The sequence below is a fragment of the Urocampus carinirostris genome, chromosome 7 (genome assembly GCF_059441175.1).
Source record: "Urocampus carinirostris isolate Australia breed hairy pipefish chromosome 7, RoL_Ucar_1.0, whole genome shotgun sequence".
Lineage (NCBI taxonomy): Eukaryota > Metazoa > Chordata > Actinopteri > Syngnathiformes > Syngnathidae > Urocampus > Urocampus carinirostris.
The window spans coordinates 12688662-12703502 of NC_142355.1; the positions used below are offsets into that span (position 1 = coordinate 12688662).

General features: G+C 39.3%; 1 protein-coding gene across 1 annotated transcript in view; it reads right to left on the bottom strand.

Moving 5' to 3' along the window:
* spon1b (spondin 1b) overlaps positions 1 to 5593 on the bottom strand; it is an 82634-nt gene extending 77041 nt beyond the window's left edge. Inside the window, exon 1 of the mRNA XM_088339777.1 lies at positions 5077 to 5593. Within this exon, the coding sequence (XP_088195903.1) occupies positions 5077 to 5293 (217 nt within the window). The 5' untranslated portion in view covers positions 5294 to 5593. The remainder of the gene's footprint in view (positions 1 to 5076) is intronic.
* Between the last annotated feature and the right edge of the window lie 9248 nt (positions 5594 to 14841).

The following is a 14841-nucleotide window of genomic DNA, read 5'->3' on the forward strand; positions in this document are numbered from 1 at the left end:
CAATAATTGGCTATCAGTATTAGGCTAAGAAATGTTGGATTGAACATAAATAGAAAAACCCATTGAACTGTAAAACTCTGCTAGAGTTCCCTACCTAATATCATACCTAACTTTATCTTTAAACCACTTTCATCCAGTTTTGCAAACTAAAGAGTTGAAACCCAAGTTATCATAAAACATAGAAAAAGTGAAACTTAAATCAAAAAAACTCTTTCACGGTTTGTGTCATCCGCATTGTCACAGACATGCACTTCTATGTTAAGAATAGAACGGGCGGATGAATTCTAGACTGAACAAGTAGATAGCCTTGAGGGGGAAAAAATAAATTATAAAAGTATATGCTGACAAATGAAGAAGAAAGCTTTAGAACTCCATTTGTTATTGTTTTGATCATAATTACAATAATAATAATTATATAATAATTCACGGTTCCCTTAACCACCAATTACTAAGGTGTGTCTTAGGTGAGTACAGCACCCATTCCTCTACAGGCCGGTCACAAGCTAATAAATCGAGGTTAATTTTGTTGTCAAAGTACCGTATTTTCCGCACTATAAGGCGCACCTAAAAGTCTTGTTTTTTTTCAAAAGCTGACCATGCGCCTTATAACACAGTGCGCCTTATATATGGCTCAATATTAAATTCGCAAGGTCTCGCAACTACGAGAAACAGCCGCCGACTCCATTTTTCGCGCTGTGCATACTGGGAAATATTAAACGATTGGTAGTTGCCGGGGCTCGTGTTGTATTTGTTTACTAAGTGGCAAAATGGCTACCCCATTAAACTGCTTAATTCATATTCAACAAATACAGTATTTGTCTGAATCCAGGGTTATGACTGGTGAAGATGTAAAGCACAATTTACCTTAAACAAACGCAGAATTATTCAGAATGTCACGTTTGAGAGAGAGCGAGAGCGAGAGAGAGAGAGAGAGCGAGATTCTCTTTCATACGTGCATTTGTATAAGAAAATGGCTCCTGTTAAGAGACACGCGTACAACGCCGAGTTTAAACTCAAAGCGATCAGTCACGCAGCACAACACGGCAATAGAGCGGCAGCGAGAGAGTTAAACTTAAATGAATCGATGGTACGGAAGTGGAGAAAGGATGAAGATAAGCTCCGCCAAGTAAGGAAAACTCATCAAAGTTTCCGTGGCAATAAAGCAAGATGGCCAGAGTTAGAGGAGACACTTGAACAGTGGGTTGTTCAACAAAGAGCGGCAAGCAGAAGTGTCAGTACGATAACTATACGTATGAAGGCAACAGCGCTGGCACAAAAACACCGGACGTGTTGGATGGCCCATTCACTGAGATATGGTCAATTCGAACACGGCAGAAGAAGAATTCGAGGGATTCGTCGATGAGGAGCTTATAGAGTGATCTTTGTTTTTCTTTTGTGTGTTTACGTTTTACATTTTACAGTTATTATGTTATTGCTTTGCACTCGTTGTTTTTGCACATTACGAGTGTCACTTTATTGCGATTGCACTAACGTTTCATTTAAAATAACAGTATCAGACGTTTTTTTCTTTGCGTGTTGACTAAATGGACAAAAAATAAAATGATATGTCGATGTTGTTCAAAGATGTGTCACGAAAATGCTTTACCTCAGAGAAAATAATAAAACGGCTGTTTATTTATTTTGGGAGTGAATGGAGTTGTGGAAAGCTTGTTTGTTAATAAAGTTTGACCTTTTTGAATATTTTGTTGACATTCCCTTGAGCGTGGCAACATCTAGAGGTTGCATAAAGTAACTACATTCTCTACTGTAGTCAAGTCGTCACATTTATTTACCGTAAATAGCCCTTAATCCCAAAAATGTCTCGAAGGACTGCACAGGATTACAATTACAAAATTGCACAATTACCTGATCTTAAACCAGCATGCACTTATAGCGCCTTATAATGGGGTGCGTCTTATGTATGGCATAAGTTTTAAAATATATCATTCATTGAAGGTGCGCCTTATAACATGGTGCGCCATATAGTGCGGAAAATACGGTAGTATTTTTAACGTAGGTCTGTAATTTGGAGAATTTATATTTATTGTAACTTGATCATTGTGTCCGCATCTGTATTTGGTTGTGTGGCACCAGTAGAGAATTGTAAGCAGCACACGGGGAGAGGGGCGTGGCTTATACCAGAATGTCGAATAAATGGGGCAAACGTGAGCAGAGAATTAACAGTTAAAAAAAGGATGCATTTTGGTCTTTTTTTGTAATATTATTTTATTTTATTTTTTTTTTCAAAACGCTATGCCCGGAAAAACAATAAATCGTCTTGATCACTAACCAGAAATGGAACAAGTAATCAGGTGGTTTGAAGACACACCAAAAACAAAATGGATATGGACTGTCTCAGATGAGTTCATCTTCAAGCTTCCAAGATTTAAAAGCCAAGAAATATGAATGGTTCACCTCTTCCACAGGTTTGTGTACATATATTTGATTTTTATGGGGCTTCAAACATTTTCAGGGGTTTGGCTTATATGTGAGAATGTACAGCAAAGTAAGTAACTCGGAACTGTAACTAATTATTGATTTTCAGTAAGGCCCTAACACAGCGGAGATATCAACCTGACATTTTACTACTGAAGCTTGATTAAACAACAAACACAAACAAATTATGAACTCAGCAATAATAAAAATACAGGAGCTTTGAAAACGATTAAAGCCTCAAAAAAATTTACTCACATTTTATAAGGTAGCGTACTGCAGTAGAGTTTTACAGTTCAATGGGTTTTTCGATGCATGTTTCATACTACATTTGTCAGCCTGATACTGATAGCCAATTCTTGAGTAGTGATTTTTAAATATTAGTCGGTTTTAGTCTTAAAGAAAAATATAAAAAACAAAAAATGACAATGTTCGAAACCACATTTTTCAGCCTGATACTGATAGCCAATTCTTAAGTAGTAATTTTTAAATTTTACTCCGTTTTAGTCTTTAAGAAAAACGTTAAAAAAACAAAAAATTATTATGTTTCATACCACATTTTTCAGCCTGATACTGATAGCCAATTTTTGAGAAGTATTTTTCAAATTTTACTTAGTTTTAGTCTTAAACAAAAGCATTGAGAACAAATAACCGACAATACTCGATACAATAGTTTTCAGCCTGATACGAATAGCCAATTCTTGAGTTGTGATTTTTAAATTTCACTTAGTTTTAGTCTTAAATAAAAATGTAAAAAAAAACAATAAACGATAATGTTTCATACCACATTTTTCAGCCTGATACTGATAGCCAATTCTTAAGTAGTCCTTTTTTAAAATTTACTTAGTTTTAGTCTTAAAGAAAAACGTAAAAAAAAAAAGGACAATGTTCGATTCCACATTTTTCAGCCTGATAATGATAGCCAATTTTTGAGTCGTGATTTTTAAATTTTACTTAGTTCTAGTCTTACGGAAACATGTAAAAAAACAGAAAACCGACAATGTTCAATACCAGTTTTCAGGCTAATACTGAAAGCCAATATTTGAGTAGTAATTTTCAAATTTTACTTAGTTTTAGTCTTTAAGAAAAACGTAAAAAACAAAAAAAAGACAATGTTTGACGCCACATTTTTTAGCTTTATACTGATAGCCAATGCTTGAGCAGTGATTTTATAATTGTACTCAGTTTTAGTCTTAACGAAAAGCATACCTGTCGACCTCCACGGCTCCATGCCCGTACAAACTGTCGTATTTTCCCGTACAAAATACAAAATAATCGCACACCATATTATTATTATTATTTTTTTTCGGAATGATGCATGATGGGAAATCCCCAAGCGGCAGACGCATGCGCACAGTAGCATCAAACCGCTCGCTTCGTTTGCAACGAAAAAAACGATATCGAGATAGAGGCTTCTGCGGCGAACTCCTTTGACTTGATTGATTTGCCGTTTCGTGATGGTTGGTGTACAGTGGGACCTCGCTACTTCGCGGTTCAAGTCAAGTCATTTTTATTTGTATAGACCTTAATCACAAAGAGTCTCAAAGGGCTTCACAGGTTATTACACATGAGAAGTTTAGGTTATTCATATGCTATAGAGTAGAAGTGAGTTTTAAGCTTAGATTTAAACATTTGCAAGAGTCTGCGGGTTCAGAGCTTCGCGGGTCTAAAAAAATAATAATAATAAAATAAAATAATTTTGAAAATAAATAAATAAATAAATAATATTTTTTTTGGGGGGGGGGTTGAGCATTTTTGAAGGGGCGTCGCTACTTCGCGGATTTTCACATTTCGCGGGTGGTTTTGGTCCCCATTAACCGGGTCTAAAAAATAGTAATAATAAAATAAAATAATAAAAACAAACCCCCCCCAAAATTACTTTTTTTTAAGCATTTGGGGCGGCAGTACCTCAGGAGGTAGAGCGATCGTTTTAGGATTAAGGGATCCCAGTTCGAATCCCGGCTTGTCCGTGTTACATGTCGAAGTGTCCTTGGGTAAAACATTGAACCCCCAATTACCCCCAATAAGCAGGTTAGCGCCTTACATGGCTGCACAGATCACGGCCGCTTTTGGGAAATGTGAAGCACAATGTAAAGCGCTTTGGGAAGTCATTGGCTTGAAAAGCGCTATATAAATGCAGATCATTTCATTTCATTTGCATTTTTGAAGGGGCGTCGCTACTTCGCGCATTTTCACTTTTCGCGGGTGGTTTTGGTCCCCGTTAACGGCGATAACCGAGGGATTACTGTATACCGGATGGTACCCATCATTGACAAATTTGCGTTTTTCCGTACAGATTTCCTTGTACGATTTCCTTGTTTTATGTTAAAATTAATAAAAAACGTACTAATAACCAACAATGTTCGATAACACATTTTTCAGCCAGATACTGATAGCCAATTTTTGAGTAGTAATTTTCAAATTGTACTTAGTTTTAGTCTTAAGGAAAAACGTAACAAACAAAAAAACCGACAATATTCGATACCACATTTTCAGCCTTATCACTGAGAAGTGATGTTTTAATTTCACTAAGTTTTAGTAAACAAACAAATAAAAAACGTACAACTTCCCCGGTTACTTCCCCTTGAACTTGAGAGCGGGTCTAAAAGCGAAAACTTTATTTTTTTTCTTCTTTTTTGTTACCTCTGTAGGTGCTCCCCGGCGTGTAGACTTCCGGGTCCCCTTCCATCCTGAGTCGGAACTCATGGTGGCCATCACGCCGGGTCCCTTGGGTCTGTGCCCGCAAGATTCGCCCGCAGTAGCCGTCCGCCCTTCCTCCGGAGGGTTCCTCCACGAAAGCGATGGCGTTGCACAAGCTCGCCAGCGCGTAATACTGTAAAAGCAACAGCAACACAGCCATGTTGACGCCGGCAGTCCCTATCCCACTTCACAACTTCTTCTCCTTCAAGTCGAATATAAAATAATGGAGCGTCTCTTCTTTCTTGATGTGGAAACTTTCCTGTAGCGTCAGTCGTGAAGGTGACGAGGAGGAGGTAGCGACGGCGGCTCCATTTGGAGCGGGTGTGCGCTGAAGTGAGGAGGAGAGCGATACAAGACGAGACTGATCCCGGTTCAGGGAAAGAAAGGTGTCTGGAAAAGGCGGGGGGCGTCTTTTGCTACCATAATGGCGAGTGAACTCACACTCCTGTCTCCTTCACTCTGAAAAACTCTCCGTCACGCACACACTTTTGCAGCTGTTTCCAGAGAATTCATGTGAACTCTGAGTGCACACATGGGCTTAAAGGGACACAGTGCACACCTGTCAACCAGAGATAGGTAGTGTTAGGAATTAAACTATTGAAAATGTATCGTTTAACAAATTATTCGAATTACCGTATTTTCCGCACTATAGGGCGCACCCCCCAAAAAAAGTTTTTGGTCCTATATCTTCCATAGATAAGGCGCACCGGATTATAAGGCGCTACAATGGGAACGTCGACAAAACAGTCAGATAGTTCAGTCAAACGTATTACCCCCTTAACATTCCGAAAGCTTGCAAAGAAGCAAATACGTGTCGTAGACACGTGCGGATGCGTTGTCTGTACGATGTCACTCAAATGCATCATTCCAAATATCATTCGGAAGGTTAAAGTCTTGGGATTCAAGAAGTGCCAACCATTCCTTAGTTTCTATTTTCTTTTTCGCTCGCAACTTTACAGTGCATATGACAATAAACACTTGGAATTGAGTTTTATTTAAAAAAGACCCATCACAGAAACATCGATATCACTCTGAAACAAGATACTGGGAAAATATATAGCCGGAGTAGCTCACCGAAGTCGTTGCGTTCAATAATAATGTGCAACCATGGTCCTCTTATATCCGTGAGTGTAGTAAATCCAGGAGAATAAAATATTTACGAATACAGAAGAGTAAAATATGCTTTCTCTATGACGTAGACAACCAACCAAACTTGCTATTCACATTCATCTTTTTCGGCCAATTGCAGGTTTTGTTTTGTCCCTTTAGCCTATGCAAGCCCGTATATGATAAAAAGGATCTGCCCCCTTTACCTCCGAATAACTTTAGCCAATAGTGATCGATTCAACTGATGATTGACACATCTTTTTCGGCCAATTGCAGGGTTTGTTTTGCCCCTTTAGCCTATCCGAGCCTGTAAATGATAAAAAGGATCCGCCCCCTTTACCTCCGAATAACTTTAGCCAATAGTGATCGATTCAAATGATGATTGACACATTGGTTAGCCAATGAAACGCCGGTATATAAATCCCATCATACACCGCGGACTACTTCACGTTCGGGGGAAAATCTAGTCGGCGGCTGTTGCATTAGTTGCAAGACTTTGCGACACACCATTGAGCCATATATAAGGCGCACTGTATTATAAAGCGCATGGTCAGCTTTTGAAAAAAATTAAGACTTTTAGGTGCGCCTTATAGTGCGGAAAATACGGTAGTTATCTGACTCCATTAACCAAACACAAACTTCATTCTCCTAACAATGCATGCTCGTTTCATTCTGGGAAAAGATGGACAAGAATAGCCGGCATTTTCACACGGGGGCCGATTTATTTTCTTAAAGTATTTAACTAAGTGAATTCAATCGAAGACAGGAGGGCGTTGACTGCTGCAATAATGGCGAGAGCACTCACGCTCCTGTCTCCTTCACTCTTAGAAAAAAACAAGAGGTCAGTTAAAAGGTAAACGAATATATTTATTAGTTCCTTTATCCTTTGTTTTTGTTTTTTTACATTATGAGCTTCTCATTTTATATTTATTGTGCGGCAAACTAATTTGAGTATGTATTTGTTTCATGTTCTGATGCTCTTTTATGACCTGACGTGTAAATATGTAGTAGTAACAGCTTCAATGTAGGCTAATGCAGCAGAGTAAGAGTACATTCTCTTCCTGGCTTGAAGGGATAATGTGTAATGACCCTTTGCACGTGACGTCACGTTGCCTTCTCTGGCAGAATGGGAGCCATGATGGACGGCGAAGAAGCTTTTGAGCCCACGGTAGTTGAAAAGGCAGTTGAGTTGAAAGAAATACCAAAAATCATGACAGATTTTTATGTAACGGGTATAATAATAACTGTTGTTTTGTTGAAATTCCTGCTGAAATATGTTGTATGGTTTCTGTATAAGTGTCCTGCAACGATAAGTCCAACAGTGCCACCTGCTGGTATGTGGTAAGGTTTGGTTTAGCTTTAAACTTTGCGACAGGAAGGTGGGTTTTTTTGGCAGTCTACAACGAGCTGCCAACGGTAAGACACGATCTTTTGGTGCTCTGCAAAAAAAGTTAATTTTAAACATTAAAACCACAGCTGACAAATCTCTCAACATGCACAATAATGTGATTGATGTTGTCAAGCTGTTTGGATTTATTTTCGTTTTGTTTCTGTCACCTTTTATGTTAGTTTTGCCGGACGTTGCATGTTGTGCTAAAATGCTAATTCCCCTTATAGAGATCAAAGCCAGCAGAGAATCTTACCATGTGTTGCTTTGTGACTCATTAATTTGCAGGTAAATTGTACCCGTTTTTATACTCATTATTGTTATTATTTCTATTTTGTCATATATATAAAAAGGATGATGTTGGTTGAAATTCAGACTAAAGGAAAATATGTTGAATTCACTGTAAACCTTAAAAAAACCCTATACGATCTCTTGTTAAAAGTATCTTGTTAAAATGGATCTCAAAATGTATTGTGATGGTTGATATTCTAAAACTTATTTTATGTAAACTGAAAAGAAAGCTCTTTGATATGTTTTGGGCAGTCTACAACGAGCTGCCAACGAGATCAAAGCCAGCAGAGAAGCTTACCACGTGTTGTGTTGTGACTCATTCATTTGCAGCAACTGAAATAAAAACTTCATCATCCAGTCCAGCGTGAATGTGGATCTTTAGTGGGACAGGTACACCGCGGTTACATATAAAACAAGTTTTTTTTTACCAAGATGATTAATTCCTGTGCGGTGGGCAAGCTTCTAAGCCCGATTCCGAATTGTATCCCTTTTGATGAAGACAAAAGATGGCAATGTTTTTCTGCAGTCAAACGGCAGGAGCCACAAGAAGTATTCTAGGATTTGCAGTGAACATTTTTTTACAAGGTTCATTCGATTTATTTCCGCCCAAGTTTATGTTAAGTAGGTACGAGTCACTTTAAAGACACTCACTATAATAGGTTAGCAAATGCTAACTAGCTACCTTAGTGTCTTACTTTGGTATTTCTTACTATGTACATGAGATGCTTTTATTGTGATTACTCAGGGATTCAAAAAAAGTAATCTTCCAAATATATTGAAAACTGTTATGTGCTCTACCATAAAACTCGTTACGCAGAAATGAAATTCCAAATCATCAACTGAAGAAAAAAAACGTCATTTTGCTCAAGTAAATGTCAGCCCGGAGAGGGATGGACGCTGTACTTGCCCAAGACACACCACAGGAAATGATGCCCCTACGGCACACACTTCATACCAGTGTTGGGAATTTATCAAAATCTACCGTTTACAAAATTGTTCGAATGAGTTATCTGACTCCATTAACCAAACACGACCCACATTCATCCAACAATTATGCGCGCTCGTTTTTTGAGAGAGAAATGACCAGAAGGATCACACGGGGGCGGATGTTTATTGTTCCTAACAGAAGACCTAAGTGTATCAACAGGAGACCGCATTCCCCCTCCCAGTTGCCCCTGATCATTAATACATTTCCCAAACAAAGAAAAGACATCCCATTGGCTATGTGCTATGTGTCATCTACAGTTAACGTTAGCTTTCTCTTATTGGTCTTCTCCTCGCATGAGAGCGTGTTGGCCGGGCTCCACAATCTTCGCATACCAGCGGCGCCCCGACGTCTGCCCTTGTGCGTCTCGCCTTCTCCATCAGCATTCACAGGAATTCTGTTATCAGAAATACGTCTGATACATTCCACACAGCCTAACTTTCTAATGTACCTTGAATAAAAACAGTCAGTGAATGTCCCTACTGCATCAAACTGAATACATGTACTTTGTATTCAATCGTATGAAATCCTTTGTAGTCAAATCTATAAAATCTTTTACCAGGTAAGATGAATCAAACGTTAATGATTGTTGCTATCAAGTCCATATTACTTATTATATCGGCAAAGTATTTTGTTATTTTCTTAGCCTCAGCTAACTGTTAGCGTGTCTGTTGGGATCCTGTAAAACAATTTACATTCACTAATAACTTTCAATTCTGGCACACAAACACACACCATAATGACAACTAGCAGCAACAACCGTCGTGATTGCTAACTCGAGTCACCTGGAGCGATCACGTGGACGCCCTCTGATTGGCTAATTTTCCCTTCTTAAGCACGCTACGCCCAGACCTCTTCGTCTGAGGATTACGTTTGTACCCTGTATGACTCTCCTGATTACCTGTTCCGTCTTGATCTGTTTACCTGATTCTGCCTGCCTCCGATCCGACCTGCTTCCGTCCCACGCTACGATCTTCTCTCCAGCCCTGGTAAACTTGACCTGCTAGACTACCGCACTCCGATTGGCTACGTGTTCCGAAGCTACCTTCCCGGCTCCGCTGCTGACGTCGGACAGCCATCGCGTCTCCCGCTAGCCCTGTACGCTTCCCTAAAAAAAGAACTGTAACGAACGCTCTGAGGATTCCTGTTCTGTTCTGGTCCTTCTGACAACAACAGCTTTCTTTTCGTCTGTCTTCTGACCGGCGCAAGTATTGTTCTGCCTCCAGGCTAAGCCCCGCCCACCAGATATGTCACAATGATTACAAACAAATGAAAGGCTCTATTATTATTCAACCACATGTCCTGTATGGTCACACACGTTGCCATGGGAGGTCTATTTCCTCCCTTTTCCTTTGTTTTTTTGTGGGTACAATTATTTCTGCCCAAACATTTGATACACCCCCTTTGTACTGATTTCTGGCGAAGAGTCTGTGTCATAAGACATCAATATATTTTTGAATAAAAAGTTGATCTGCTCTACCATAAAGCTAGTTTTGCTCACTACGTGTTCCTTATACTGCACAGGTGTAACTTAAGGAAACAAATGTTGCGTTGGAGCTGTAGAATGTTGAAGTAAACAATTGTGACAGGCTTCGCTTTGTGTTATCTAGAACATCTGGAAGGAGTCTTGAACAGTTAACAGATGCATGACCAAAGCTTGCTGCTCGCCCTTGATAGAGGTGTAATGTTAACTTTCAGGAAACAGTAGTTTGGACAACCATAAATGTAATATAACACATGTTTATTCCAGCAGTTATCATGTACCGTAAATTACGGACTATAAGCCGCTACTTTTTTCCCTAACTTTCTAGCGGCGCTCGAGTGTTGCTACCATTAACTGCCCTGTCAAAGCTATATTGTTATTATTAAAGCTTTGAAAACTCTCCCGGTGTACCATCTTTCTTTGTAAATATGTGTAACCCGTGTATAATATGTATTTGCAACTGTATATTTTTATAATGTATTTACTTGTATTTATTTTAGACACTTATTCTGATAAGGGTGAATGAAAAATGAGGAGCGGAACAAACGCGGCGTGCCGAGTTTAAGTGGGGACCGCTAAAGGTGAGGGACAGACAAGGAAAGAAGAGGGGGTAAAAAGTTGGTTAAAGAAAAAGGAGTTGCGTGAGTAAATGTGTTCATCTGATATATTTTTCCCACCCTTACCTTTGGAAATATACACTTTTTTCCTTGGATTACTTTCAAAGGGACCTGGACTCTGCAGGTCTGCATCAAACCTTAAGTACCGGTATCATTTTCCGTTCATTTTGCCGGCTGTGATTTTTAGACTGTGGACTTTAATGAAGGACATTTAGTTTCAATCGCGCGACTTGAAGTCGGGTTTGGGTTAATTTTGTGTTTGTGTTTGTGTTACATGTTTAAATGTGGGCTCATGCGGCTTATATACAGGTGCGGCTTGTGTATGTACAAAATCGGTTTTCCTCTTAAAATGTGGTGGGTGTGGCTTATAATCAATTGCGCTCTATAGTCCGGAATTTACGGCAGTTTGGGTAAATCCTGGTTACCATTTTAATACGAGTCGAGATTTCAAAATTGACCCTGAAAATATTACCTGCAGTTGTGTATAGGAGTATTAAAGCCATGATTGCAGCTCAAGTCAGCTCATTCATGATGTGTGTGCAAGGATGTGCATTCCTTAGTTTCACTAAAATAATCCCTTCTTTTATCATCTTTTCATGTGGTTTGAACTGTACTAGAAAAAGGTCTTTTTTTACTTTCACCCTTTTTATGCCACATTTACAAATAAAACCAGCGGGATGATCATGAAAGCAATTTCCAGCACTCCTCGAACCAAATGTGTTCCGCGCCGAACAGCTCTGACAAAGGTAAGAGAAAAGAAGATGGGTAACATAAAAAAATAAGCATAAAAGCTCTTTGAACTCAGTTGGGCACAAGAGAATATTCTACTTTCAACATTTTAAGGACACCTCTAACGAGACACCCAGAGAAATATTCTATAAGCCATTCTTGGGCCTAAATGTTAGGCAGTAGCTCAGGAGGTAGAGCGCCCGTCTTGGGATCAAGGGATCCCAGTTCTAATCCCGGCTCGTCCATGTTACATGTCGAAGTGTCCTTGGGTAAGACACTGAACCCCCTGATACCCCTCAATAAGCAGGTTAGCGCCTTACATGGCTGCAAGGACGCTATTGGGAAATGTGGAGCACATTGTAAAGCGCTTTGGGAAGTCATTGACTTGAAAAGCGCTATAGAAATGCAGATCATTTTATTTCAAGAAGAAGTAACGAAACAAAATCTTAAGAATACCAACCATCACAATACATTTTTACATCCATTTTAACAAGATACTTTTAACAAGAGATCGTATAGTGTTTTTTTAAGGTTTACAGTGAATACAACATATTTTTCTTTAGTCTGAATTTGAAACAACATCATCCTTTTTATATATATGACAAAATAGAAATAATAACAATAATGAGTATAAAACGGGTCAGATTTACCTGCAAATGAATGAGTCACAAAGCAACACGTGGTAAGCTTCTCTGCTGGCTTTGATCTCTATAAGGGGAATTAGCATTTTAGCACAACATGCAACGTCCAGCAATTCCTTTCGGTTACAGAAAAAGGGGGAATGATGTTAATAATTTATTTATTATATTTATCTTCTGCTGCTCTCTGGTTGGGGAAGAGAAGTGCACCAAGTGAAGGAGTTCTTGTGTAGAAACAGGAGAGCACCAGATCGGTGCAGCGTCTGCCTCAAGTAGACTCTGTACCAGCCCGCCATGATGAAGAAGGAGTTGAGCCGAAAGGCAAAGCTCTCGATTTACCGGTCATGAACTGTGGGTCATGTCCGAAAGAACAAGATCACAGTGGCTAAAATGAGTTTCCCCCGCAGGGTGGCTGGGCTTTCCCTTAGAGATAAGGTGTAGGAAGTGAAGATCAGCTGCTCCTCCGCACTGAGAGAAGCCAGTCAGGTTGCTTGGGCATCTGATATGGATGCCCGAAGAATTTATCCGCCGTTTTTTTCGTGCCGGAATTGCTGCCGTTGTTACCAATTTCTGCATTATGTTTCGACTTTTTACTGACACTAAAGAAATTTTGTGTTGATTTTCACCTTAACTCGACGACAACCACCACAACAATGACGTAATCTTGAAGCAACGAGATCTCGTTTGCAGAGATCGGCGTGCAGACGAAAACTCGTTTCGCGAGACCAAAACAACAATGGCGGATCTTCCCGACGAAAAGTTTGGAGTGCGGTAAATCTTTGTTAAAAAAAAAGTAATCGGGTAATAATGACAATTTTGTGTCAAAAAGGTTGCGTCCCGGGGACGCACGTTGATTTGACGCTATGCGTCCCCAGCAAAAATGATGCGTCTAGGACGCAGGGACGTGGGCAAACGAGAACACTGGGGGTTTTAGTTATGTGCGCTGGCGCTTTAAGAAAATAGCGAGTGGGAGTTTGAGTGTGCCGTGCGTGTGCTATTCAGACTCAGGAGACAACCAGATGGGTTTTGTAGTTGTGTGTAAGCTTCTGAAAGAGCATTCCCCGTAAGTAACACTATGATGCTTAGGTTGGAAATGATACATTTAATGTTTAGTGTATTTTCCAATGATCGTTGTTTTAGTCACATGACTTTCTGTTTGCCTAGCACAACGTGCTATTATTATCACCGCATTTTTTGTCTGGAATTTTTTTTTTATCGTTTTTACAGTTTCACACCTGCCATGTAAAAATGGGTAAAAACTAACCAGGCGTTTGTGACTTTTGTGTGGAAGTGTTTAACGGCTGGATAGTGGAAAAGGTTTGCATGAGGCCAGAATAGTTTTTCCACACACCTAAGGAATGATCTGCTTTTTAGAGATTGTTTTCCTTACAAGTTTAAAATCCATTGATGTATTCTCTCCCCTTAATCGCCAGAGCCACTTCCTGTGGATTGTTACCCAATGTAAAATATATTGCAGCCTGGAAGGGGGATTACCACTTGTGTGCCCCTTCTGAAGGTTTCTTATTTACTCATGCTGTGGTTTCTTAGTTTTTCCTTGCCTGCATGTCAGGTTCAGATCCGGGGAGGGTAAAGTTATGGCCGTTGCAGTACTTTGTGCCGATTTAAGATTCAGAACTATACAAATAAATGTGACTTAACTTGACTTGTCTTGGGCAAATACAGTATAGGGCGCCCATCCCTCTTCAGGCCGTATTTCTCTACATAAAACTTATAGTTCTGGTTTTCGTGGTTACCAGTAACAGGAAAAGCTTTCTGATCCGAAACAGATACATCACCTTCATTATCTGGTCGCCATATGAAATCTGTGTACAGATCGTCGGCAATGACGGGCAGCGGCGTTTGTGAGACAAAATTAGTGCCGAAATTACTGGGGAAAACCTTTTTGTTACGAAATTTTGAATATCATCCTGTATAATACTCATTTCATCATTTGTTGTTTTCCTGTTTTTGTTGATAAACTTTCTGGTGATGAAATTGAGTCTCGCTTTTGTGACATAATAAAGGCACATGTACTGTACATGTCTGCTGGAAGTGTGAATTTCCCTACGGGGATGAATAAAGTATCCATCTATCTATATATCTAAATTCCTGCACTTTTTTACGGATAGTTTTTCATAAATACATTCATCATGTCCGGTCTTTTAAGTTGCAGCAAAGAAAACTCATGCCTACTAAAATGAATACTAACGTAAAACATCAATCCTCGTTAAAGCATTCATGCATAGTATTTACCCGTAATATCATTTATAATCTTGTAGGTACAATTATTTTCACTGTTTTACAAAAGACGTGGATGTAATATTAACAAGGTTGGGTAGGGTTACTTTAACTTGATTACTTTCAATTACTTTTGGACAAAAGACAAAATAAACTAAATATAAATCAAATTATGACTCACAACACGTGGTAAGCTTTCTCTCCTGGCTTTGATCTCTTTGATCTCCGGCAGA